General features: G+C 40.0%; 1 protein-coding gene across 3 annotated transcripts in view; it reads left to right on the top strand.

Moving 5' to 3' along the window:
* GLRA3 (glycine receptor alpha 3) overlaps window positions 1–25,687 on the top strand; it is an 80,904-nt gene that overhangs the window by 42,810 nt on the left and 12,407 nt on the right. The window contains exons 4-9 of one of the 3 annotated variants that reach the window (XM_053402829.1): window positions 4,804–5,027; window positions 7,330–7,412; window positions 13,004–13,141; window positions 15,546–15,628; window positions 18,482–18,628; window positions 25,227–25,346. In XM_053402829.1, the coding sequence (XP_053258804.1) occupies window positions 4,804–5,027; window positions 7,330–7,412; window positions 13,004–13,141; window positions 15,546–15,628; window positions 18,482–18,628; window positions 25,227–25,346 (795 nt within the window). Of the gene's footprint in view, window positions 1–4,803; window positions 5,028–7,329; window positions 7,413–13,003; window positions 13,142–15,413; window positions 15,629–18,481; window positions 18,629–25,226; window positions 25,347–25,687 lie in introns of all 3 variants that reach the window. The other 2 variants (XM_053402827.1, XM_053402828.1) reach the window with 2 other exon arrangements.

Here is a 25,687-nt window from a genome sequence, read left to right on the forward strand (position 1 = left end):
TCGGCGTGACAGTTTCCGGCGAGGAGTGGGTGTCCCTATAGGAGGTCCTGAAACCTCCCCACTGTTCTCGCTTGAAGTGTCTCTGAGCCCTCCCTCCGACTCACTTTCCCTTGGAACTCCACTTCTCCCCCTGCTGGTTCCCTCCTCAGCTGAATGGTCTCTCTCACCCTCCATGAGCCCTTTCACCTCCTGCGTCTCAGATGGCAGTTCCCTGACAGGTCTCATGCAACTTTTAAAAAAATTCAGATTTCCCCTCATTCGGTGCATAAATTCCTACAATCAGAAATTTCTCTCCTTGAACTTGAATTTCAATTGCCAGGAATCTTCCTTGTTCATCTTTAAAAATTAATTTCGGTAATAGTCTCTCCTTTGCATATATCACAACTCCTCTTTTTTTAACTTTGTCAGATGAGATAAACTCCTGTCCCAATCTCTTATTGATAAGTAGTTTCCTGTGTAACCTTGTTACATGAGTTTCTTGTAGACAAATCAAGTCCAGTTGTTCCTTTTTTAGTAAATGAAAAACACTTTTTCTCTTCCGAGGAGAGTTAAGACCGTTGCAAATCCAACTTAAAAGTTTCAGAGCCATGATGGGGTTACTTCGCTTTGCCTCCGACTGCACCAAGTGTCTGTTCTTGTTCTGTCAATGGTGTCTCTTTCTCTGGACCGTGCAATCCAAAAGATAGGTTTGCTATATCTAGTATTCCTTTTTCCAGTGCTCTTGGCTCTTCTCCGGATTCCGCTTCTTTCTGTAGATCTTCTTCGTGGTCTTTCAGAAACCTGTCTTTGTCATTTACTGATCTTATTTTTATCTTTCTTCCTTTATATTTAAAGGATAGGGCTTGGGGAAATTCCCACCTAAAGAGAATTCTATTTCTTCTCAACAGGGCAACTAGATCTCCGTAGTTAAGCCTTAAGTCCAAAAGATGTTTTGGAATATCCTTAAATATCTCCACTCTTGAGTCGTCAATTTCCAAAGTCCTTTGATAGTGCAGGTTCAAAATTTTGTCTCTCTCCTCTTTTGTTCGAAGAGTAATCAAGCAGTCCCTCACCTTATTCCTCCTTTGTCCTCTTCCAAGTCTAAATGCACTCACTATCTTAAATTCTTCCTTCCCCAAGTCCTGTTGCCAAAAATCTGTAAATTCCTGTGTAAGAAAGTCAGCCAGATTATCTTTCTCACGTTCTGGTACAGCCCTGATTCTTAAATTTCTTTGTTTCTCTTTCAATTCAATCATGGACAGTGTCAAACCGTGGTCCTCCAATTGCTTATATACTCGTGGTATCTTCTCTTGAGTAGCAGTTGCAATATCTTTTGCTTCTTCAGCTATCTTTCTGGTCGAAGCAGATTCCTGTAATAATTTTTCAATAGACTGTGTATTGGTATTCACCTTCTGTCCCAAATTATTAATGCTTGTAGTATTCAGATCAATTTTAACTGATACTTCAGCTACTTGTTTATTTGTCTCAGCTACCTGCTTAGCTAAGTTTTCCAAGGATTCATTAATTTTTCCAAGTGCATGTGCCAAAACGTCTTCGGATGACATGACTTTTGGTTTGACCTGTGGAGGAGCAGCCCCTGATGTTCCAGATGCTCCAGATGTTGAAGCCCTTCGCTGCTGCGCAGTGTCTGTCCGATAGTGTCTGCCAGACCTAGTAGTCTTTTCCTGCGCCAGCTCTAACTTTCCTCTCCCATCTGCCATAACACTCTCATGAGAATCCAAGGTCAATCCCACAGTTGAAAGTTTGTTTTGAAAAGGAATTTTCCTATAACCCAGTTGTTATTGTAGCAATGTCAATCCTCCTCTAGGGGGACACAGTAACAGCTGGAGCTTGCAACTTTTAAAAACAAATATGTTTTTATGAGTCCCCCAATTCACTTAAAAACAACAGTTTCAGTCCACTTAGACAGTTACTTTAAAACCAGGAGAAGTCCAGAAACACTGTATCTCTTTTTGCAGAGCTAAGTCAAAAGTCCTCTGCTTACCGATAGAAATGAAATGCTTATCTGGAGAAGAAATGTGTCTTTGAAATACTATGCAAATATGCATGCAGATCACAGATTAATGTGGAAACAGGGTGGAACAGAATTATGAGTGAGCACAGTAAGGAAACAAGCTGATTCATCCATCCCTGAGCTAGCTCAGGGCCTGAACACTACCACAGAGTCTTAAACAAACATCCTTTGAGGGGTTTTACAGCTGTGTCTGAGGTTTAATGTGCAGAGTTTAACTGAAAAATAAATGAAATTTCAGGAAGCCGTGGAAAATGCACTGAAAAACGGAAGTGCTTTTTGGCAATACAGTGGTACCTCGGGTTAAGTACTTAATTCGTTCCGGAGGTCCGTCCTTAACCTGAAACTGTTCTAAACCTGAAGCACCACTTTAGCTAATGGGGCCTCCTGCTGCTGCCGTGCCACTGGAGCACGATTTCTGTTCTCATCCTGAAGCAAAGTTCTTAACCCAAAGTACTATTTCTGGGTTAGCGGAGCCTTTAAGCTGAAGCGTATGTATCCTGAAGTGTATGTAATCCGAGGTACCACTGTAATGAAACTGAAAACAAAACCAAAGACACTGTTTCAGCTCAGCTCTGCACCTGACTCCTACAATACTGCCCTATTTCTATCTGCTACATTTGCATCAAAGTACAGCAGAGAAGAGGTTGTCAGCTCCCTCCTCTGGTAAGCTAACCTTGTGGCACAGAGCATGCGATTCCTGGGAGGGACCCACTGTAAGAGTCTGCAGTTTGAGGAAACGAGGCTGCATTCATCCTTTGCCCTAGTCAAACAACATCTTGTGATTTTTAAAAACATCTCTGTGTTGTAAGCATGTAAAGCATGCAATCCAAATTAACTGCAAACCATTCATTGTATTTTTAATTATAGAATGCAGTTCTACCATGTGAGGTTTATAAAGATTAGACGCTAAGGCTGCTTGGGGGTGTTGGCACATGCACCCAATGTGCTCATCCAAGTTTGAGCAAATGGTAATGAAATTAGAAGGTCAGGGGATGCTGGAGATTTCATTCAAGCAGCTAAAGGTGCTGCTTTTGTGTTTGGCTTTTAAGCAAAGAAGAAGAAGAAAATATTGAAATGAAGCAAAAGGAGGGTGACAAGGAAAGGAGCTACAGTGGTTCCTTTAAGGGCTGGTGCAGCAGGAAAAGCAATTGTTTTGTGCAAGCCTATTGTTCCCTTGAAATGTGCCCAGTTCTTTTGATTGCATGACCTTGATGAAATTAGCAGCACTATTGTGACTCACACTACTGACAGCGCTGACAGCTTTCGGTCTGTTCATCACACACTTACAACAACTATTCCACGTAAAGGATTTTACTATCAAGAGATTTGTTTTTTTATGAAAAAGGTGTTCTCACTTCTATTCTAAAGGAATAAAAGATGTATGGGAAGAATAATGTCACTGAGCATGTATGCTACCCCAGCAGAACAGCGGGGGAGGTCGTCTCTAAACTCCCAAATTTGAGGGCACTCTCAAAGGCTTTATTAAAGAAAGCGCAAAATTTCCGGAGGGGTTTTGATTCTGCCTTGATGGCTCACTGAGTTGTTCCTAAAGTTAGAAAGGCTGTCAAAATGTATCAGGTGAACATGCACTGTAAACTATTAGTAAATATAATCGTCATATAAATGTTGGACTTTCCCTTTTTTGAAAAGGGAAATGGAAAATGGAAATGGAAAAGAAAGAGTGGAAATTAATGTCTAAAACATAATAACTGGGGTAAAGATCCTTACACTTCATAATTTTTCCACTGTACACCCCCCCCCAATTTATTCCAGATTCATATATATTTCTACTGGCTAGAGACAAATGCACAAATAATCTACTTGTTTTACCACCAGCAGGGCTATATTATGTCTTTCACTATCCAGCTTTCCCCGCAACGGATTCAGCCTCGATGCTCACATGTCCAACTGTTGCATTTGTTCCTCTTCATTCACAGTTACTATCAGCTATCCCAGTTCTCATAATGTATTACATTATGAGCTCCCAATATACATTTGCTTCACTCTTGTTTATCATTTGCACATTGTTTTGTGACATTTTGAGACATCTTCATCCCCTTTTGAAAAACTTGCTATATGAAATAAGAAACAATAGTGAATTTCATAGCTCAGGAGTGATGTAAGTCCTCTGTCAGCTGACGCATTCTTATTACTACACTGCACTGGCCCTAGCAGCCATTAAAAGAAACCTTAGCAACAAAGGAGGCAACTCCTTATCCAGGAGGATTTGCCTTCTCTCTTCTTTGCCCCACCCCTGAAGCTGATGAGTTCATTGAAGAATGTCAATGGCATGCCATATTGTAGTCCCCCAAATATCTCTCCAGAGTTTTGGGAAAGAACTTCACACACATGTTTTGTTAGGCTTATATAAGGTCAGGCCTATTTCTTGTCCATTAATACAAATTAAGAACAGAAGAAACTGAATTATTATATAGTAATCCTCTTACAGGAAAGCAAATTACCTCTGTAAATATAAATCTGCTCTTTGATTGTACAAAAAATACATGTTTCAATCATTTAAGCTTTATTCTCTGTAAATAATTAGTGTTTCAGGACTGTGACCATTTCTTTCCAAATTGATGGATTAATATTTGTAATGCAATTTAGGTTTTAATACAGTATTATGTTCAGTGACTAAACAGTATAAGGTTGAAGCCAGGGATGAGTAATATAATCAAGGACTCCAAGGATTTAAGTTTATTTAAAGGATACAGCTAGTAAATTCCATATTATTCAACCAAATGAAAGGTAGGAGCTAAAAACACTAAATACTTTTGGTTTTACTTTAGGATTATCGTGTGAACATCTTTCTCCGTCAGAACTGGAATGACCCCCGTCTTGCTTATAGTGAATATCCAGATGACTCTTTAGATTTGGACCCATCCATGTTGGACTCTATTTGGAAACCTGACTTGTTCTTTGCCAATGAAAAAGGCGCCAATTTTCATGAAGTAACAACAGACAACAAACTGCTACGGATTTTTAAAAATGGAAATGTTCTCTATTCCATCAGGTAAATTGCAAATAAAAGGCTCTGGTGTGATATGGAAGCAATGAGGTTATGATTTAGTTTGGATGCGGTACACATTCCCTTAATGAAAACAGTCACTGCATTCCCTTGTTGTGGATTGTTCACATACATAGATACAAGGACATAGGCTGATTTCTCTAAGTCATCCATATGTAATTCAATTGGTAAAATAACTGGAGGCTGTTTAAAATGCCATGGTTCCATGTAGAGGCCATTTCTTTCAATTGCGCACAGAGGTCTCACTGCTGAATTTTCTTCTGAAAGCAAAAAAAAACAACAACACACCATTATTTTTAGTTTTATTTACTGGTTCTAGCCTTCTATTAACAAACTAAAGCTTAGATGCGGGAGAAAAGTGTTGTGCTAATAAGATTTTGTGTCTCTTTTTTAGGGGTGAGTCTTTTCTCTGGTAAAGTAGTACTGTTGAATGGAAGTCTTAGATAAATGTCTACTCTGAATTCCTTACTTCATTTCAGTAACAGTTGAGTCATTATACACTTCTAAATGTCTAGAAATTTGTAATATTTAATTTCTCATATATTGTTGACCACAATAGGTCAGCAGTTACCAAAATAAGAAAAAAAAAAACATGTAAGAAAAGCCCTGCAGGATCAGGCCAAATCCAGCTTCAGCAGTGACCAACCAGATACCTATAGGAAGGCTGCAGGCAGGACATGAGGACAATAGTTTCTCCTACTGTTGCCTGATATTGGTGATTGATACTCACAAGCATGCTGCCTCTGATACAGAAGGTGGCACATTACCAGTGGCGAAGGAAGGCTCTCCGGCACCCAGTACGGGGTGTCGAGAGGCAGGGCAAACCGCCCGGCAGTGCATGCACAGTGCCGATACGGACGGCACATGTGCGGCTCCGATACACCGCTCCAGCGGCGCTTGAGCGGTGCCCATAACGACAGTGCACGTGCGCTCTAGGCCCCCCTACAGTGAGTGTAGCCCTCGGCTGGCCGCCATTTTGTCACACACCCCCTCAGAGTAACACCCAGAGCAGCCCTCCGTCCCCCCTTCCTATGCCCCTGCACATTACTAGTAGCTATTTATAGCTTTGTCTTCATGAAGTTGTATAATCTTTTAAAATCATCTAAGCTGGTGGCTATCTAGTGTTAGTGAAGTCCATAGTGTAAGTATGCAATGTGTGTTAAAAAGAAGAAGTCTTTCCCACCATTTGGGGTGTGTTGATGACTCAGTTAAGCATATGTAGCAGATAATGGTAGTTTTAAGAGAACGATGAAAACATTTAAAGTGAAGTCAAATAAATAAGAGCTGTGCAGAATTGCCTTTTCCCCATCCATGACCACAATCATGTAGCAGCAGCAGCATAAAATCTATTAAACTGATAAAGGTCATTGGAACTGAAGTAACTATCAAACCTGGGTTTGAAATCTCTGCCCGATGTTTCTCAGGTTCTTGGTTCAAGACCTGACTTGGACCCAAGTTCTGACCATGATCCAGAAAGTTAAGCACCCAGTAATAGCTGCCCCTTGGTCAGGTCTCAGACACAAAGTGACTTTTCCCTGCTGCCTTTATGAAATGGGAGACACACACAGAGCCAGTTCTGGCACTACTCTTTTCATCCTTTGAGAAATCTATGTGTAGATCATTGTACAATGTTGTGCAAAGTGTAACATTGTTTAGATTTCACCCCTTCTTAGATGGTTCCTCCCCAGGGGGAAGACCAAAAACAACTCTGTGAATGTTGTTTTCCAAAGGTCCTTCATTTGCACTCTTGTTAGGGGATTCTTCCATTAACTCATTCTGTCTTTCTGGCACCTGTGGACAGAGGATATCAGTGCAACATTTTCACTGAAATCATAAAGGATCAGCTTTCCTTGTAGGAAACAGAAGGTTTCTTCCAGCAGGCTCAGAGGGCTTTTATTTGAAAGACTTAAATTGCTGTTGGTTGTAATATCACAAACAACTAATAAGGACTTGCAGGATTAGGCTACAATACAATTCGATCAGGGCAGGAATTGTATTTAGAAAATGCTGTGATAAAAAACTTGTTTACTCAGGAGTAAGCTCCATTTATTTTCATGGGGTTTACTTCCAAGTAAGATAGAATTGAAACCTTAGTCCCCCCCCCCACAAATTAAGCATATTGACTTCATATTATTTTCCAAATGCCTAAATGGTTTGTACACCTGCCTGCTTGCCAAGACTCTTGTTCTTTATTGCATAATGGATGTGTGTGTGTAGTAATTTTGAATATGAGACAATGTGTGTTGGCCAACATTCACTTTATAATAGTTCTTCTGTATTCTTTCAGATTGACTTTAATACTCTCCTGCCCAATGGACCTCAAAAATTTCCCAATGGATGTCCAAACATGTATCATGCAGCTGGAAAGCTGTAAGTGTGAACATAGTATTCTCATGTTCATAGCACATAGTCCTGTGGCACCTTGAAGGCAACTTATGTATTGCAGCATAAGCTTTCATAGGCAAAAGCTGCCTTCTTCAAATGCATCATGTTTCATGTTGATGTTATATGGATCAAATATTATAGGCAGTAATGGGTGAAATCCAATGGTATCCATGCAGAAGTGGAATGGACTTCCCTCTGCACAATCAGACCTCCGCCTTCCTCTCCTTCTGCTTGTAGGACCCTCCAAAGCTAATTTGGGGAGCATGAGGGGTTGCAGGGCAAGAGAGAAAAGGGAAGTCTGATTGAATGAGCGGCCGTCTAGTGGCCAAAGTTTGTGAATTATGCCAAAAATCAATCCTAAATAATTATAATGATCCCCTTGTTTCGGGATCAGAATGCACGTTTCTCCATGAAGAAAATACTCATCTCCCCAACCTCTTTGAATGAGACCCCGAATTTTGGAGAGTGGAAATACAGTCACTGATGCCTTCTTTTTCATGTTTTCTATGTTATAGCCAAACTGCCCCGCTACTGGTAGTTACCTGTAATGGTCCTGATATGGGGCAGCAGAAAATTACAATTATTGGGTGAGATATATTGTATGCATGTGAGATTTATATTAACAATAGTGATCGTCCTCTAGTCAGACTAGAATAAGCAGGGTGGAATGTAAAACCATAGTATGCACTTGTTTTTCTCAGTGGAACTTGGGTCACACTGAAAAGCATGTGTGATATATGTAGCTCCTAGAATTCTACTCTTCAAGTAGAGCCTTGTGCATTTGGGCCTGCTAAAGGCATGTTATTGGGTTGCCTTGCAGAAAAGTAGTAAAATCACTGCAGTCAACATTTTGATATTTTTGAACCACAGCGGGATTCCTAGAGATCTGCTCAGATTCAGTCAGCAAAGCAAAGCTGCTCTGGAACATGTGCCCTAAATAGTAATTTGTAAAAAAATAATGAGAACAGAACTCAAATAAGTCACTTCGGCTCAGAGAACTATAAGGCAAAATGTCTAAACCAATTGAGCTCTTTGTGAACAAAAGCTTCCTATACAAAAACACTATGGAGCCTTCCATTGTGTTGAGGGCACTTTTGTGTATATGATAAAACTAAGAGAAGGGGATGGCATCCAGCAATAAATGCTGGTCATTCTGCAGAGTGGAAAAGTAACATTGAAAAATAAAATTAAAGATTTCTTCCAGTTTTCCTTTTTTCTACTTTAAGACCACAGAGTCCACCACTTGTATTAGTTATCAACATGTAGACTAGACTAGGCTTTGTGGGACACATATACGTCACCAATTTCCCTAGTAAAGCCCCTCACCATAGTTTAAGTCCTTTTCCTCCATATGATCATAATCTGTGCCTCCTGCCCCCACTATATCCTTAGCATTTCCACAGATCCCATACCCCTGGTGGCTACGCGTTGCCAGGTAGGATATCTGAAGAAAGAGCCTGCTTGCCTCCCTGTGCTTTAGAACCTCTGTCACATATAGAATAGGCGCCACTCTTCAGACACTACCCCAACATGTGGGCAATGGAGGGGCAGGCCATGTGATGATGGCAGCAAAACAGTGGATGTGTCTCCACTGCCTTCCTCCACAGGAATTGGATTGTGTGGAGACAATGCCTGAAGAGGGCTTGTTTCTTATCTAGGATGATGGGCTGCAGGTGGCACATAGTCAAAGCTTAGGGATAAGTAGGGTAATATGTGCCTCTTTTTCTAGGACACTTCTTTTTCAGGGGTTAAATTTCTTCTGAGTGGATTTTTCAAATTTGCCAAAATGTCTCTGTCTATACTTTTTGGATGAGACGTAGACATAACTGGTGGTTGAAAACTTGCTTTCCTCTTCTCTTCTCCTACCCACCCCCCTCAGCAATATATCACAACTTCTATAGGCTAAATATAGTAAGGGTATTTAAAATCAGAGACGTCAGAGTGCCCTCTTTTTTAGCTCTTCAAAATATGGCAATCCTAGAAGGTAGGGTGCAGAAATAAGACTTTGATGCCCATGGGTGATATTTTTGCTATGTAGGCATCATGCTACAAGCTTATTATCCAAGTCTGTCCTATCATACTGACTGTTAATCATATCCCTATTGGTTCTACCCTGTATCAAGCATGTAGAATTACAAAAATGTAGCTTGCTTGGCGGTTTCTGAAAGGCTGTTTGAACACACCATGGTCTGCTTGTCTGCTCCCATCTCTTCACAATCCCACTCTTCCCCACTGAGGCAAGCGCAGTGGCTTTCTGCCCTCTGGTGCACAAACTGTATTTGATAATGATGTCATTTCTGGTGCATTAACACAGAGTTCTCCTAATATATTTATATGTCTTGGGTCAGCTCATGATTGCAATGCAATGAAATAAGTTTGACACTGTTATCAACAAATTAGTCTTAAGTGCTAATCTTACTGAATTGGGAAAGAACGGGGGACTGCCAACTGCTCAGAGGATCAGTCCAAAGTCTCACTGTTTTGGCAGGCTGTTCCAATAATTTCTAAACTACAGCCAATGTTGCACTCATCCTTTAATAGGTTATGTAGGTTATATAGTTGTCCATGAAGATCACTTAAAAATTTTGATATTATAAATTAAAATGAACTAAATAGCCATGTAAAAAGATACATAGCTTTTTCATTGACAATGTCATGTATGGGACAATGTTAGTCTATTATAGTAAAAGCAGAAAATAGTCATGTGGCACTTTAAAATGCAATCCCATTGACCTGAATGGGATCTTCATGGAATGTGCTATAATATATTTATTGCAGTACAGACTTAATGCATGAAGTGTTAGTCTGATCCCACATAACATGTCTCTCCTCTTTGGTAATTTCTGTACCATTGTTCAAAGGAAGTGTTAGTCCAGGGAAAGTGGAGGAGGAAACTGTGGTGGAATTCCTTTCACCAATCCTAACTAACTTCCCATTGTTGCAAAATATAAATGGGGGTGCACGTAAATATTGTCTACCACCTGACCCAGCCAGACATGCAGAACCTAGTGCAACTAGAAATTGGTTCCCGCAAAATTCTTGCACACTAGCCTTGGAAAACAATATAACTGTTATCACATTGTGATAGGGAACTGTTACCTGGGTAATGTGTACAAACATATTCATTCTCCCTGCCCAATTCAGAGAGAGAACAGTAGAAAAGTTTTGTCTACCCTTTGTGACACCACCATGAATTTGATCAGCTATGTGATGCAAGGACACCATGTTCTCCTTGAGATTCCTGATTGTTTGGGATCACACACTGGCGAAGAAAGACACCCTAAAAATAGTGCTGATGCCACCACTCTTTATTCTTTTATTCTTCTTTACACAAGAAGTGTGTAAAATCTCAGACTTATATAGTGTTAGGTCACATCTTTAAAAACAACACATACTGTTGTATAATAGGTATATGGAAGAGACGCAAAGGGGGTCTCCTTGGTGGGTAATGTGCACATTAAGATTAAAGGCTTCTATCCTTAGATAAGTTCACACAAGAATAGTCCCTCACAGGCACAGGATTGTCCTCAAAGCCTCTCTGAACAATTGAGGGGGACTCCTGAGCCATGAGGGATGGAGCATGACCCCCTCAACATTCCAAAGATTTTGAGGGGAAAGGATGGAACAAGAACCTTTCTTCCTGTGAACATCCATAAGACCATGGGGTAGAAGAAAAGGAGACTGAAGGTGTTTTCTCTGCCTTATCAAGCACCCCCACTGAGCTCTCTCCCAGTAGGATGAAAGTGAAGGTGGAGGTGTGTTTTGTGTACTTTTCCTGATTTTCCTGATGCTTCATTTACACCAGCTCCTGAGCTGGCATACATTCCCTTAAACCCTTCTTTCTCAATGTTGTGTCCTCAGATGTTGTTGGACTACAACTCCCATCATCCCTGGCCACTGGTCTTGCTAGCTAGGGATGATGGGAACTTTAGTCCAACAACATCTGGGAACCCAAGGTTGAGAAAGGTTGTCTTGAACCACTCTGTCACATGATCCAAACCACCCCAACAGATCCCTTTGTGGGACTGTCCTGACTTTGGGGCCAGGCTTTACATCTTTCCACAGCACTGGGGAGGAGGAATTTAAATCAGACCACCATTCCTATTGTAGTGCTCTCTCTGAATTCAGAGAGTGAGATCTGATGTTTTGTATGGCCCCTGAGATGCCCTCCGAGGAACTATAGTATTGCTGAGTTAATGACATCTGAGTATCCAAGGCTTTCACCTTAATTTCTGTATTATCTGTGGAGAAAATCCCTTAAGTGTCTGTTCCATGTGCCTATTATATAATGCTAAAATGGTTTACTTTTGATAATGGAACCCAAATACTAGATGTGTTTTGTTGGCATATCTGCCTAGGGTGCTGTCTTGTTGCTCCCATAATGCCAGATTTATTAAAATTGGCATGTCTGTTGTTACAGATTAGGTACAGCACCCTAGGCAAGTTTTGGCACAGGCTATATAGTGTGTATATTTGAAAAGCACAAATTCAACCCAGCTACAACCCTGTAGAATAATTTATACTATCTCAGCCTTCACTAGTCTGATATCTTTTTCTTTGTGATTTTAAAACATAGCAGTGAAAAAGTGAATTCCAGGTTGCCTCATGTCTTCAAAAGGACAAAAGGTAGAAAGAAAATATTGTATCAGCAATTGCCTATGCATTTTTCATAGTTAAATGAATTGTAACATAGAACGAATTAGTGGCCATGGCAGATAATTATAATTAAAATACATATTAAATGAAATGAATGAATCTCATTTCTGAAAATGCATTTTGACATAGCAGTTGTTCCTTGTCAGTTCAATGAGTTGCACTCATGAGATTTTACTCCTGGCTAGAATCTACATGCTTCAAATGATAATTTGTTTTACACACAGCTGGTTTTCATCTGAATGTATACAAGGTGTGATAAAATATATGCATCTGTGGTTCTCTCTCTGTAAGCTTCTTCTATGGATTTGTAATAGGGTAATATTGCATGATATTGTTCGTTGAGAAACACAGCAGTAAGGTTATATACATGATAACACCATTTTAGAGCTAAGGTTGCTTTCTAGATAGTTATTAAAAACTTCAAACACAAAAGAACACAGGAATCCAAACTAAAAGAGGAAACATTTGCACTATACGTTTTTGCATTGTTATTATCAGTGCCCAGCTAAGCATCAAAGGAAAACCTCATGGTAGACAAACAAATAGATGGAATATTTCAGAACATCGGGTCAATTTTGATGAAATTAATAAGGACTGATTTCATAGATCAGCACATTGAATGGGGATACACTGAGCTTAATTTGAGCCAAGATGTCAAAAACTTTTCCTCCTACACTTTACACTGATGGTTATGATTATGGTGATGATGGTGATAATAATAATAATAATAATAATAAGAAGAAGAAGAAGAAGAAGAAGAAGAAGAAGAAGAAGAAGAATGATAAAGAAGAAAATGTCTTTTCTTCATTTAGGAAAATCTCAGGCAAAATTTGAAAATTTCCCTTCATAATGGAATCTGGAGATTAAGCAAATGTTATGTTATGACAACATCTTCTGTATGCTTTGTTTTTAATTCCTAGTTGGATACACAATGAACGATCTCATCTTTGAGTGGCAAGAAAAGGGAGCTGTCCAGGTGGCTGATGGACTCACTTTGCCACAGTTTCTCTTGAAAGAAGATAAAGATTTATGTTACTGCACCAAGCATTACAACACAGGTAGAAGAATCACATAGTTTGTTGACAACTGAAAGTCCCGTTGTTTCTCTTTCCTGTTAGTCATTAGGAGTATTCAGCAATGTACTCAAAACAAGTGATGACAAAGCAGCAATGACTTGTGGAGAGCGATGGGGATGTTGTCTGCTGAACATTATGGCTGCCACCACCAAGTGGCAACCAAGGGGATCATAATCTCATAGGAAAAGCAGCACCAGACATTTGAAGTAGGGAAAAAAGAATCCAAAGTATAGTTTTATGAGTCCATTTTACATATAGGAGCTTAAGAAAGGCAAGAGAGAAGCAGGAAGACACAAGGGAGCAGAAGTACATGGAGGTCTGGTTTTGGGTGAAAGCCAAAGAAGCTGGGGAAGAGGCATGCAATGAAACACAAATGAAATCAGGTAGATTGTTGGAGTCTTCCATTTTTCCTGTCAGAGCTCTTTTTATACTCAGTGAACCGAAGCCAATAAATTCATGTCTGAACAGAGATTTGAACCTAAGTCTCACACATTCCGGAACATACTATTTTAAAAAAATTATTGTAACCTTGAAACCTTAGGGTGAAGGGTGGGTAATTAATAATAATAATAATAATAATAATAATAATAATCCACCTGGGTCCTAAGTCTCAAGACCCATTATCCATGGACTCTGAAAGAAAAGCATAACAGGGAAGGAATTTGGCAATATCCAGGGGAGAAAGAAAGTCATGTGAGGGGTTGGAGAGTACATAGTAAGCTTACAATACTGTGAGGTGGTCTGAGGACTTTACATCCATTTTTTAAAAAAACTTTTCTTAAAAGTAAGAGCAAGGGCATGTGGCTACAAAGCCATGTGCTTCCAAACCAGCCCTGGAATGTCCCTGGAAATTGTGCTACCTGATAATGTAGCATTATTTCTAGCATAAAAAAAAGATGGTCCCTCTTTGAACCCACCAAATGTTCAGCAAGGTGGAATGTTCAGAAAAAACCTAGCCTATATTTTAGCTTCTAGACAGAAATATAGTAGAGCTAGACTGCTGCTGGGTAGATAGCAAAACAGAAATTTAATCACCTTTGTGTCAGCTGGCAGAGCTATGCCTCTGCCTCTGTTGATCAACCTGTGGAACAAACCATATGCCAATCCCTGTAATAAGAGTTCCTTGATTAAATAAAATGATCAGAGGGGAAAATGGAGAATTATTAACAATGATTTAAGTAAGCAGTTTCCCAAGTTTCTCTCTCTCTCTCTCTCTCTCTCTCTCTCTCTCTCTCCCTTGCATTTATCATGAATTTAATTTTTGCTCTTTATACTCCCTGTCTTCCCAAATTAATGTTCCAGTTTTCATCATGCCTTGTACAAATCTCAAACTGGATTCCTTAATGCAGAAGTAGGTTATGATGAAGACATTTGTAATATTGTGGGTTAAAACACCTATTTGCACGAGAAGCACTCCAATTGACTTAGGTCATAGGCTCACCACACAATTCAAGTACTCTTACATCACTTTAACAGTCATGGCTTCCCTCAAAGACTATTGGGAACTGTAGTTTGTTAATGGTGCTGGGAACTGTAGCTCTGTGGATTGTCTCCTAACAACTCTCAGCACTGTTAACAAGCTACAGTTCTCAGGAGTCTTTGGGGGGAGCCATGGCTGTTAAAGTGGCCTTCAAAGTTGTGTTGTGACTGTGCAGTGTTATTATGAAAAGTCAGAGTAATGTTACAAATGATTGAATATCCCAAAGCCTGTGTTCTCCAGCACTCTTAAGAAACGCCTGGCTTGATTAGATGAAAAGTCTACTAGTCCAGCATTCTCTTCAGAACATAAGTCCAGTCAGTATCACCTGTTCAGTATCACAAGTTCACAATCATGACATGAAAGGCTACCCGCTGTTTGTCTCTGGCATGTAACATTATTTAAGTATACTGTGAATCATATGAATGTATTTTTTCCCCTAAACAGAAAAGGAAAAGAGCAAGAAAAGCCTGGAAACTTTTATAGATTAGTCCAGGGGTCGGCAAAGTTTTTGTAGCTTGGGCCAGTTCATGGTCCTGCAGACGCTGCAGTGGGCTGGAGTGCGCATGGATGCACGCATGCTCAAACGCTATTTCCGGCACTCCTTCTGGCACAGAGGCCCATGGGCCTTAGGTTGCCAACTCTTGGATTACTCACTTTCATCCATTGTTATAAACAGAAAGCTATTTTTAAAAATTGCTGTATCGTTGCATTTCTTACCGCTGAGAAAAAACCCCGCAGCTAATTCCGCTAACAATTTGTCTCTGTTGTAACTAGGCAAGTTTACATGCATTGAAGTTCGATTCCACCTTGAAAGGCAGATGGGCTATTATCTCATTCAAATGTACATACCCAGCCTCCTAATTGTCATACTTTCTTGGGTGTCGTTTTGGATCAATATGGATGCAGCACCAGCAAGAGTGGCTTTAGGAATAACAACAGTTCTCACCATGACAACACAGAGTTCAGGGTCACGGGCTTCCCTGCCAAAGGTATGCAAGCTCTTGGACTTTATATGTTTCTCTCTGTGTGTTTTGCTCCTCATTGAACATGGGGCTATTTTCCCCCCCATATATCGTGTGTTAGCCCTCCCAGTCTTAAAACACGTGCCACTAGCAATATATCTACAGTATAGCACAGTTTATGGAAGAACTGCAGTAGCAGTTTTCACCTTGTAAATTAACCTTAAATTGCTTTAATCATTTTCAACTATGTCAGATTCTCTGCTGGTGGTGGAAATGTAGATTCTCATCGGAGATATTCCTTTCTCTGCAGTAGGGCGTTTGTTTTATATTGATCTACTTCCTTTTGTGCCACATTCCCTCAGGAGCTCTTAGGATCAGTTAACGGTGCTTTCTGGTGACAACTACTTTTGGAAGCAAAAGTACTTAAGACAGGCAGTTATATTAGACCCACACATGTGGAAGTGTCCAGAGATTTGCTGAGATCCAAGCTGAGGGCTAGAGCTGAAGCTGCAGTTGCCATGATGCTGCTACCAAGAATAGCTTCCCTGAGGCAAACAATACCAGTTCCTGGTCATAATCTTTGTAAATGCTCATTGTTGTCTTAGCCCATCATCTTGTAAGTTTTGGCCTTTCTCCAGATACCACCAAGAATCCAGTGTGGGTGGATTCACAAATCATGGAGTATCTCATGCTATTGATACTTGCAAACATTATAATTGAAGTGAAAGTGTGTTTTCAGCAGAATCTGGATGGGGGTGGCTAGTGTACCTTCATAAACCTTGAAAGATCTTTTCAGTGGGGCAAGTTTTGGGGATTAAAGCTAAACCATTAGTGTAGTGCACTTCAGCCTTTATTTCAATTATATGTGTAAATCTCTATATAGCTGCACTTGAACGACTAAGCTAGGTATGATAATAAATCTATGATTACAAAACCTGCTGTTCAGAAGTAGTATTGCAACTCTCTTGTGCAATAGCCACTTGATACCCATTGCCATAAAATAGTGAATATAGTTGTAAGTAGTAGCTTTATTTATTTTTCTCCTGAACACATTTTTGGCAGTTACAACACCCTGATTTGTACATACAGGTCTTACAATTCCCTGTAGTTCACAAGGTGATGGCAGACATAAAGCATCACTAGTGTGAGATCTCTGTTATTTGATTTACTGTTTCAAGGTCAAATTCCGTTTCCTTTCACTTTGAAGAAACCCTGATGCTGACTTCAACAGAACAGTACATCAATATAACTGAAACTAAAAAGTGCTCTGAAGTGTTGTACTGTTTGAAACTTTTACTACTAGATGTTCAGTTCTGAGAAAGAATTGGCCAGTGTCTCTGAAGAAAAGAAATAGTCCACTTGGCTGTGTAGCTTAATTTCTTTTGTCATAATGGATGTGGTGAGCGCTAAAATACTGTGTTCAGCACCTAAAAGTGGAATATTTGCTGCTTCTTTAAATGGTTCCAAATGCTTCTAGATATATACTACATCCCAGCTATTCATAAGAGAAAAGTTAAAATATTTCTTTCTAGCTCCAAAGACTTTTTGATGCAAAGCTAAAGTTCTGACTGTTTTGAATAGCTGGAATGTACTATTTTGTAGTTAAAACATATGCCCCCCCCAAAAAAAGTTATAGATGCTTTAACAAAGTGAATCAGCTCCTTTTTGGCTTACAGTGAATATTTTCATCAAATCTGATTAAACATCTAAAGAGAACTGATCTATTCCTCACTAGCACTTAAAATTTGTTTTAAGAAATATTTCTTTATAAAAAATACTCCTTGTAAAGAGCATGATCTTAGAAACAAAATACACATAATTTTCACTTTCCTATTCTGGCAAACAACTTTAAAAAGCTAAATGCCTGATCTGAGCTCATCTGCTCTTGATTTTAGTATGTGTCAGTGTTGTGGAAATGGATGCAATAGGACTCTCCTCTTGTTCTTCCTGCAACCCTGCCCCCCCCATTTTCCACAGTGGGTTCCCCAACCCCACAATGTAGATTTCAAGGATAGGTGGGTGCAGCGGAAATAGAAGGGCAAGTGCTGTTACATGAGCAGAAGTCCATTCCAAAAGCAGCTGGCATCACTGGATCTTACCACCAGCTTAAATCCTAAAATAAGTTAATTTGTGGAACTCTACCCATCTAAGCTGGGGATGGGAACCATATGACCATGTGGGGACATGTGGAGCTCAAAGGCATAGTCCTATCTAGAATAATAAGACATTTTTGTAGATTCAAAAATATTCAGTGAGCGAGATTGTGAGCATTTGGGCTGGGGTTTTGTTCCTTTCACACCAACAATTGGGAAACACTGGCCTGTGAGCGCTCCAATTGGAAAACAGCCTTTACCAAAGGTGTCATGGGTATTGAAGACATTAGAACTCAGGACGCTAGGGAGAAACATGCTAAGAGAAAGGCACTCTTGGCAAATCCACACCATGTTCAACTCCTGCCAAGAAACCAATGTCCCCATTGTGGAAGGACGTGTGGCTCCAGAATCGTCCTCCATAGTCACTTACAGACTCACTGTTAAAACCGTGTTTATGGAAGACAATCTTACTCAGCTACAAATGATTGCCAAAGAAGAAAGAATAATGATTTGCAATGCTGTGTTAGCACAATAGCTGGTAGGTTTCACCCTATATATTTATATGTAATGGCACAGGAAATCTTAGGATAGTGCTTTTAGTGTGAAGTGTTCAGGAAATGTTACTTTTATGGGAAATATAGATTTGGCCTTTGCCCTTTCCCCCCGTAAAACTAGCTTTCTCTCTGGGCTTGGGGAAACACATTTCTCTTTCCTTGACATTAGGAGACACTGCCCTTCCCATCTGTGTTTCTAATACGAGCAGTCTTATACTCTGTGCTATCTATAGGTCTCGTACGTCAAGGCTATTGACATCTGGATGGCTGTATGCCTGCTTTTTGTATTCTCGGCACTTCTGGAATATGCAGCTGTAAACTTTGTGTCAAGGCAGCATAAAGAACTTTTGAGATTCCACCGAAAGAGGAAGAAGAACAAGGTAAATATGACAGCCATAGGTTAAAGAAATACAGGCAGCAGAAAGGGCTGTCTGCTTTGTAACAATGGTACAGTGTCTTAGGAGTGGCTGTACAAGTAACATGTTAACACAGGATAACATTCTGTCTGCCTAAGGTCAGCACAAGGCCTGTGTAATTCACAAATCCCGCTGAAACCTTCAGAGAAAGGATTAAAAAGGGATTTAAGTGGGACAAGAGCCTCATGGAAGCTTGCTGCACAGAGTTTAATTTCACCCTCTGAGAATACTAGCAGATTGCCCCTTCACGATGGAAACTGATGGTTTGAAATGTGTTAAAATAATTTCCTACTATGGTTCAATGGAAGACCTTGATAGATGTATTCACATTTGTTTAATTTACTTACTTATATAAGACTTGTTTTTGGTACTTTTGTATTGGGGAGTGGCAAGAGAGGGAATTAGACGTTGCATGTATTTAACAGTTCGATTCCACACTTACAGAGTCAATATGAGTTTATCTATTTATTATGACCTTTTTAAAATGGGTTGTGCAGCAAGTTGAAGATGAGCCCACAAAATAGCCAAGGGGTTAGGAATATGAGCAGGGGTACAAGGACCCTGAGGACATAGTTGCATCATAGGAAGGAAGGACATCTATGACTGATCCTCTGGAGAACAAGAAGGGGCTGGAAACTGCAGCAGGAAATAATATATGGATGCAGACGGCCACCGCAAATCCATATCACATTCTCTACATCAGGGGTCTCCAATCATGTTTTTACTAGTGGGCACATTTTGAATTTGCTGGGGGTGCCTGTCACAAAATGGTTGCCGTGGAGGGGGAATGGCATAAAACAAAATGTCTGCCACAAAGAGCATGGCGTAATACAAAATTAGAGAGACAACCACTCTAACAACTCTGTGCTTACCATGGGAAGTCAGCTGTGTCCTGCTGGTCCTGATTATGGCGTTCACACACAAACTGGTGCTGTTCCCGTCTAACAACAACAGGGAGCATTCCTCAGTACTGGAGGGAAAATGTAAGGTAACCATACCACTCTCATTTCACATAAATTGCTTATAAGGTGCCTTCCCATAACTTCATCTCTGGGAGGGCTAGAAGCATTCTAGGAAGGAAGGAAGGAAGGAAGGAAGGAAGGAAGGAAGGAAGGAAGGAAGGAAGGAAGGAGAACTCAGTGTGTAGCACTACTAGAAGACTTTGTGGGTGCCATGACACCTGTGAGCACCAGGCTGGTGGCATGCTCAAAGTAAAGCACTCTAGATGTTGTAAGTGGAACAAAACAATGCAAGATGTTTAACACTCACCCCACACACAACTTAATAGACATCAACCATTTTATAAGTAATAATACATTTTCATTTCTTTTTTGCACCAATAAAAATAGATGCAAATGAGTATCCTAGGACAAGAAGAGTGCCAATGTGATCCCATAACCCAACAGCTCCTTATGGGTGGTGACTAATGTAACTCTCATTGAGGGCTGGGCTGTAAAGTCTTCCTGTTTCAAAGCTGACATTCATCTTTATTCCCAGATAAAAGCAGGAATAAAATTCAGTCACACGACACTGAGTCTTGACAAATCTTAAAATGTTTTATCATATTATAAAATGACTGGTATTCATGGGACAATGAGTTAACTCCAATATTCTTCTTGGTACCGAATGCAACACAAATTTAAATACATACACATATGCACAGATGTTTTATAGGCTTATGCAGTTGGAGGTGACCTAGAACTTAGAAGTATTTAACATTGCTAGCAGATGAGCTCCAATCATCCAGATTATAATGTGATAGAATCTGCAGAAGTGAGAATCTGTATCATGCTGAAGCCCCTATGGAACAAAAATGAATTTTAGTGAACACGGGCAAATAGTTGGTTCCATTTCAGTTTGTAAGAGGAATGGATTTTCTCATTGGTAAATTAGAACATGTAATTGGATTTCATTAACAACCTGCAATATCCTGCTTTGCTTCTCCCTTTTGATCTCAGATAATTATACAGCTTAGTTTCTAATTTTTTATCCATCTGATAGTGGTTAAACAGTCACTAGTTTTCTAGTTTAGGACATTTAATTTTCTTTTTCTTTTTAATCTGCAGTCAGGTTAAAAGAAAAAAGAGAAAACTTGGCCAGTTGGATTTTATCTAACCAGGAAATGAGAAGAGATCAAGAAATAAAAATTTCCCATAGGGCTCTATCCAACTAAGGCTTACTCAGTGTCAATCCATTGATTTTTTTTGGTATTAATTCATTTAAGTCCATTGATTTCATGGGGTCTACTATGAATATGACTTAGTTGGATACAACCATGTTGCGTTCTACATTTATTTCCTTTCATGAACATTAGAAGCATGCTGTGTAAATTGATCAAAGAAATGTGCTGCTTAACACAGTACAGTCGTACCTTGGTTCTCGAATGGCTTAGTTGCCAAACAAATTGGCTCCCGAATGTTGCAAACCTGGAAGTAACTCCTCTGGTTTGTGAACATTTTTTGGAAGCCGAACGTCTGACACGGCTTCCGCTTAAGTACAGGAAGCTCCTGCAGCCAATCGGTAGCCGTGCCTTGGTTTTCGAACAGTTTTGGGAGTCGAACAGACTCCCAGAATGGATTATGTTTGAGAACCAAGGTACCACTGTATTCTATTTCTGACATAGCAATATTAAATACTGGATGAGAAGTGTGGTCAGAATAATGAAACTGCCATTCAATAATCATATGCCATCCACTCAGAGTTTTTCAAATATGGATAGCTATTTTATACACTATCAGGCCAATGATCTAGAAACCTGTTAATGATTTTGGAATCTGACTTCAACATTCAAGAATTGAGAACGAATGATTGGTTGGGTTGTCCCTTGGTGAGATGATTATTGACATTTAATTGTTACATTCCTTCCTGGTTGGAGAACCATTGTTAGCTAAATCCCCCTCCTTTGCTTTGCTGGATAATGCTCTGTCCATATAATCTGTAGACTGCAAATGCTGTATGCATCATACAGCATGGAACAAATACCAGTATGTATATTTGCACAGAGGTACATTTGATTTCCATAATTATTCCACTTTTGGGAAGGATTCTTTTTGCAGTCAAACCTGTGTTTATATGGCTGTAGATGTGTATGTCCCACCTTCCTTACAATCTATATGCAATGGGAAATGCATAGGAGCACAGTTTCTCATCACACACACAACGTTTTGAGACTGCAGGAATTAGTGCTGAAACAGTCTTCTGGTTAGAGGTTTCTGGTAGAATATTCAGGTCAACAAACTGTAGTAGACTGAAAAAGTGAAATGATCAGAGCTACAGTGCTGGACCAGTCTCTGTTCTACAAGATGTAGAAAATACTTCCCCCCCCTTTTCAACCCTTTCAGTGTCAAATTCACCACAGTTCCTCCTATTAGTTCTTGGAGCGAAGTTGTGATCAGCCAACCACTGATACGTAAATATTTTGTGAGATTCCATTTAGGTTTCCCTTTTTTTATTATTCTCGCCAAGCATTCATTTAATGGAATCACTCCATGTATCACTTCAATTTATGTCATTCAAACATGCTTTTGATGTTACTTATTTTTCCTAGTGAGCTATACAACTGAGGGAGAAAACAAGTGGCTTGACCTTTTCCCAAAACAACACCAGCTTCGGAGAGCTTCTAGTTGAAAAAATGCCCACATGAGAAATTAGGCCTTAAGGGCGGGGGGGAGCCCACCAGCCCACAAATGCCAACAATTATCTTCTTATTCTTTTGTTTTTTAAACTAAAATCCTGACCACTTGTCTGGAGATTATTCATGCTATAGGCAGCCGAGCAAATAGCCACTTATAGCCTCCAACTAACACAAGAAATAGCAAAAAACTAAATGTTAAATAGTAAATTCTGCATCATGTGCAGATTATTAGATAACAGATCATTTGATAATGACAGATATCAAGTGTCATCAAATTCCAAGTATCAAATATTGCTCATTGAGAAATAATATGTGGGGAAATATGGTAAACCAGCAGTGCTGACAGACAATGTGTCGAACACTGCATACTGATGCATATAAAATATCACATGTCAAAGTTCAGATATTTTTGGATGAGCACTGAATATTAGATATTGAAAAGTCAATTGATGCTTAACCTTGAAATCTGCACCAGATAGTTCCAGGGTTGAGCTGCAGTTGCAAATTGACTTCAGCTGCTCTGTCTAGAATACTCAGAAGCTAATACTACAGTCTTAAGTACCGGTAAATGCATGGACAGGTTTCCGCACTACCTGCTGAAAACATTATTACAGCAAAGAGAGAGATTGTGGCATGTTCTACAGGCACAGCACACGCACGGGAAAATAATAATAATAATAATAATAATATCTTTATTGTCATTGCCCCCTCTCAGGGACAACGAAATTACTCGACTGCTCCATAAAAACACTAATTAAAACAATACAGCATAGTACAGCAAGGAAGATTAGATGACTTTCAAAGTCCAGGCTTCCCATTCAGGGCTGAGATCGCTCTGGAGAAGAAGCTGTTCTTAAGACGGCTCGTTCTTGTCTTCATCGTCCTGTATCTCCGTCCCGACGGCAGGAGCTCGAAGAGACAGTGACCAGGATGCGATGGATCTTTTACTATGTCCAGTGCCTTCCTATGGCACCTTGTGGCATAAATCTGCTCTAAGGTGGAGAGTGGGCAGCCAACAATGCTCTCTGCTGCCTTAACAACTCTGCACAACCCCATCCTGTCCTGGGTAGTACAGCTTCCGTACCACACACATAAGCCATAAGTGAGCACGCTCTCAATGGCACAGTGATAGAAGGCAAGCAGCAGTTTCTGCGGAAGATGGTTTTTCCTTAGAATTCTCAAAAAGTACAGTCTCTGCTGCGCCTTCTTCACAAGCCCCCTTGTGTTGACACTCCAGGACAGATCCTCTTGTAATTCAATGCCCAAAAATCTGAACGTTGTTACCCTCTCCACACAGACCCCATCAATCAAAAGTGGCTGGATATTGCTCTTCTGTCTCCTGAAGTCCACCACAAGCTCCTTTGTCTTCCTTGTATTTATGAGCAAGTTGTTAGCTCTGCACCACTCTGTCAGCCGCTCCACCTCATCTCTATAGTGCGTTTCACCCTCCCTTTCAGGGATGAGCCCAATCACGGTTGTGTCATCTGCAAATTTGACAACCCTATTACTAGGGTGAGCAGCGACACAATCGTACGTGTAGAGAATATAAAGGAGCGGACTGAGTACGCATCCCTGTGGTGTTCCTATGTTAGTCTTAAGCATTTTAGAGGTATAAGGGCCCAACCGAACCCTCTGGGAGCGGTCTGACAAAAAGTCCAATATCCACCCACAAAGTGATATCCACCCAAAACTGATGTGGATTGGAACTTGCCACAACTTTTGACATGGTATAGGCAAGTATCCTGACAAAACAAGCAGACAACATCTGCTGTCCTATGTCTCCCCTAGTCCACATGGTGGGCAAACCATAGATCCCTCAGAAGCCTGCATGTGGGGCAGCTCAGCCCTTCAAGCATATTCTGATGCTGTAGTGAGACACTCCCAAGACCCCTTATGAGGTGGGTCCCCCTTTCAATATGTTATTTGGTTGGGATTCATAAAAATTGTGACAATAAACATTTAAAAACAAAAACAAAAAACAACCTCATAGCTTCTTGGCCAATTGCAGCTGCAAGTAACATTCCTTCTAGGCCTATTAACCAGTGATGAACCAAAGCCCATGGCAACGATGCCCATTATCTGAAAGAAGGTGGGTAGGAAACATGACACATACCCAAATTTATAATCTAGGAACAGGCCTGTGGAAACAGGTTATCCCTCAGATCTGCTTGCCCAGTCCACCCTCTGGACTTCCAATTGGCTTCTATGAGCAGGTCCGGCCTGGACCTCAAGGAAGGTTCTGAGGGGGAGGAAGTGGGGCTCCCTCCCATCATGCCACATGGGCATTGCACAAAGTGGGCTCCTCACATAATGATGGGGAGCTGTACCTTCTGAAATATTTTTGAGAAGAGGGGTATCAGTAATGCAAGCATGGAAAACATACAGCAGCAGATTAAAAAAATAGTGATTGCAACTGGAAACTTTTGGAAGAGACGTTGGGAAATTGTATACTTATATTTTGGAGATTCTGCAGTCATCTGTGTAAGTTGGGATTTTGCCTTTGCATGAATCAGTATCACTAAATTCATGAACTGGATCTAAAGATATTTAGGATGAATACATCTAAAATTCACACCCATTTTGCCCTTTAAAAAGCACTTACAGGGGTTGCAGAGAGTAAGTTGGAGGTGTATCATAAATAAATTATACATATGGATATTGCTTTGCTTGTTGGCATTTCCACTTTAAAAGAAGCAAGCATGCATACTAATTTTGTGCTTGTGTTGAAGAAAATATAGTGTTACATCTAAGGCTACATTTTACTAGTCTTTACTTTTCAACTTTTCTTCAACTTTTTAACCCAAGTTCTATATGCCATACTACTTGTAGACTAGGTTGATTATATGTTTTTTCACTAATAATCATTTCCTTTTTCCCCTTTTATTTTCTTTTGTTGTCTTTGTGGTCTGCCTTCCATTTTGATGAAAGTTTTATGAGGGAGTGCTTGATGGAAATGAAATCAATGAATCATTGCGGCGTAGCAATGGCTTGAGAAGTACAGAATTCATAGACGGGACTTTGCCTCAAATCTACAATATAAATTTAAGGGTAAACTATGTAGAAGATGTCCCATTTGTCCTAACATGCTACCCAGTCATTAACAAAGGCCCAGTCCATTTGTCTGAACTAATGTCTTTCCATGTGGACTCTGTGAACTTCCATTACTACTTCTGTGTGATGATACATATTGTTACTAGAGAGGTTCAGTCTCCCTTCATCATGGAAATAAAATTTGTGGTGGTTAATCTGGATTTCATAACATAGAATTCACATCTGATTTTCTTTCTCCTCAAAACACGGTTTAGAAATTAATACATCTAAATATGGTACACCTAAATACTTCTGCAAAAACAATATAAATATTAAGAAACAATTAACATTTCCTATAC

Source organism: Podarcis raffonei, chromosome 9 (genome assembly GCF_027172205.1).
Source record: "Podarcis raffonei isolate rPodRaf1 chromosome 9, rPodRaf1.pri, whole genome shotgun sequence".
Taxonomy (NCBI): Eukaryota; Metazoa; Chordata; class Lepidosauria; order Squamata; family Lacertidae; genus Podarcis; species Podarcis raffonei.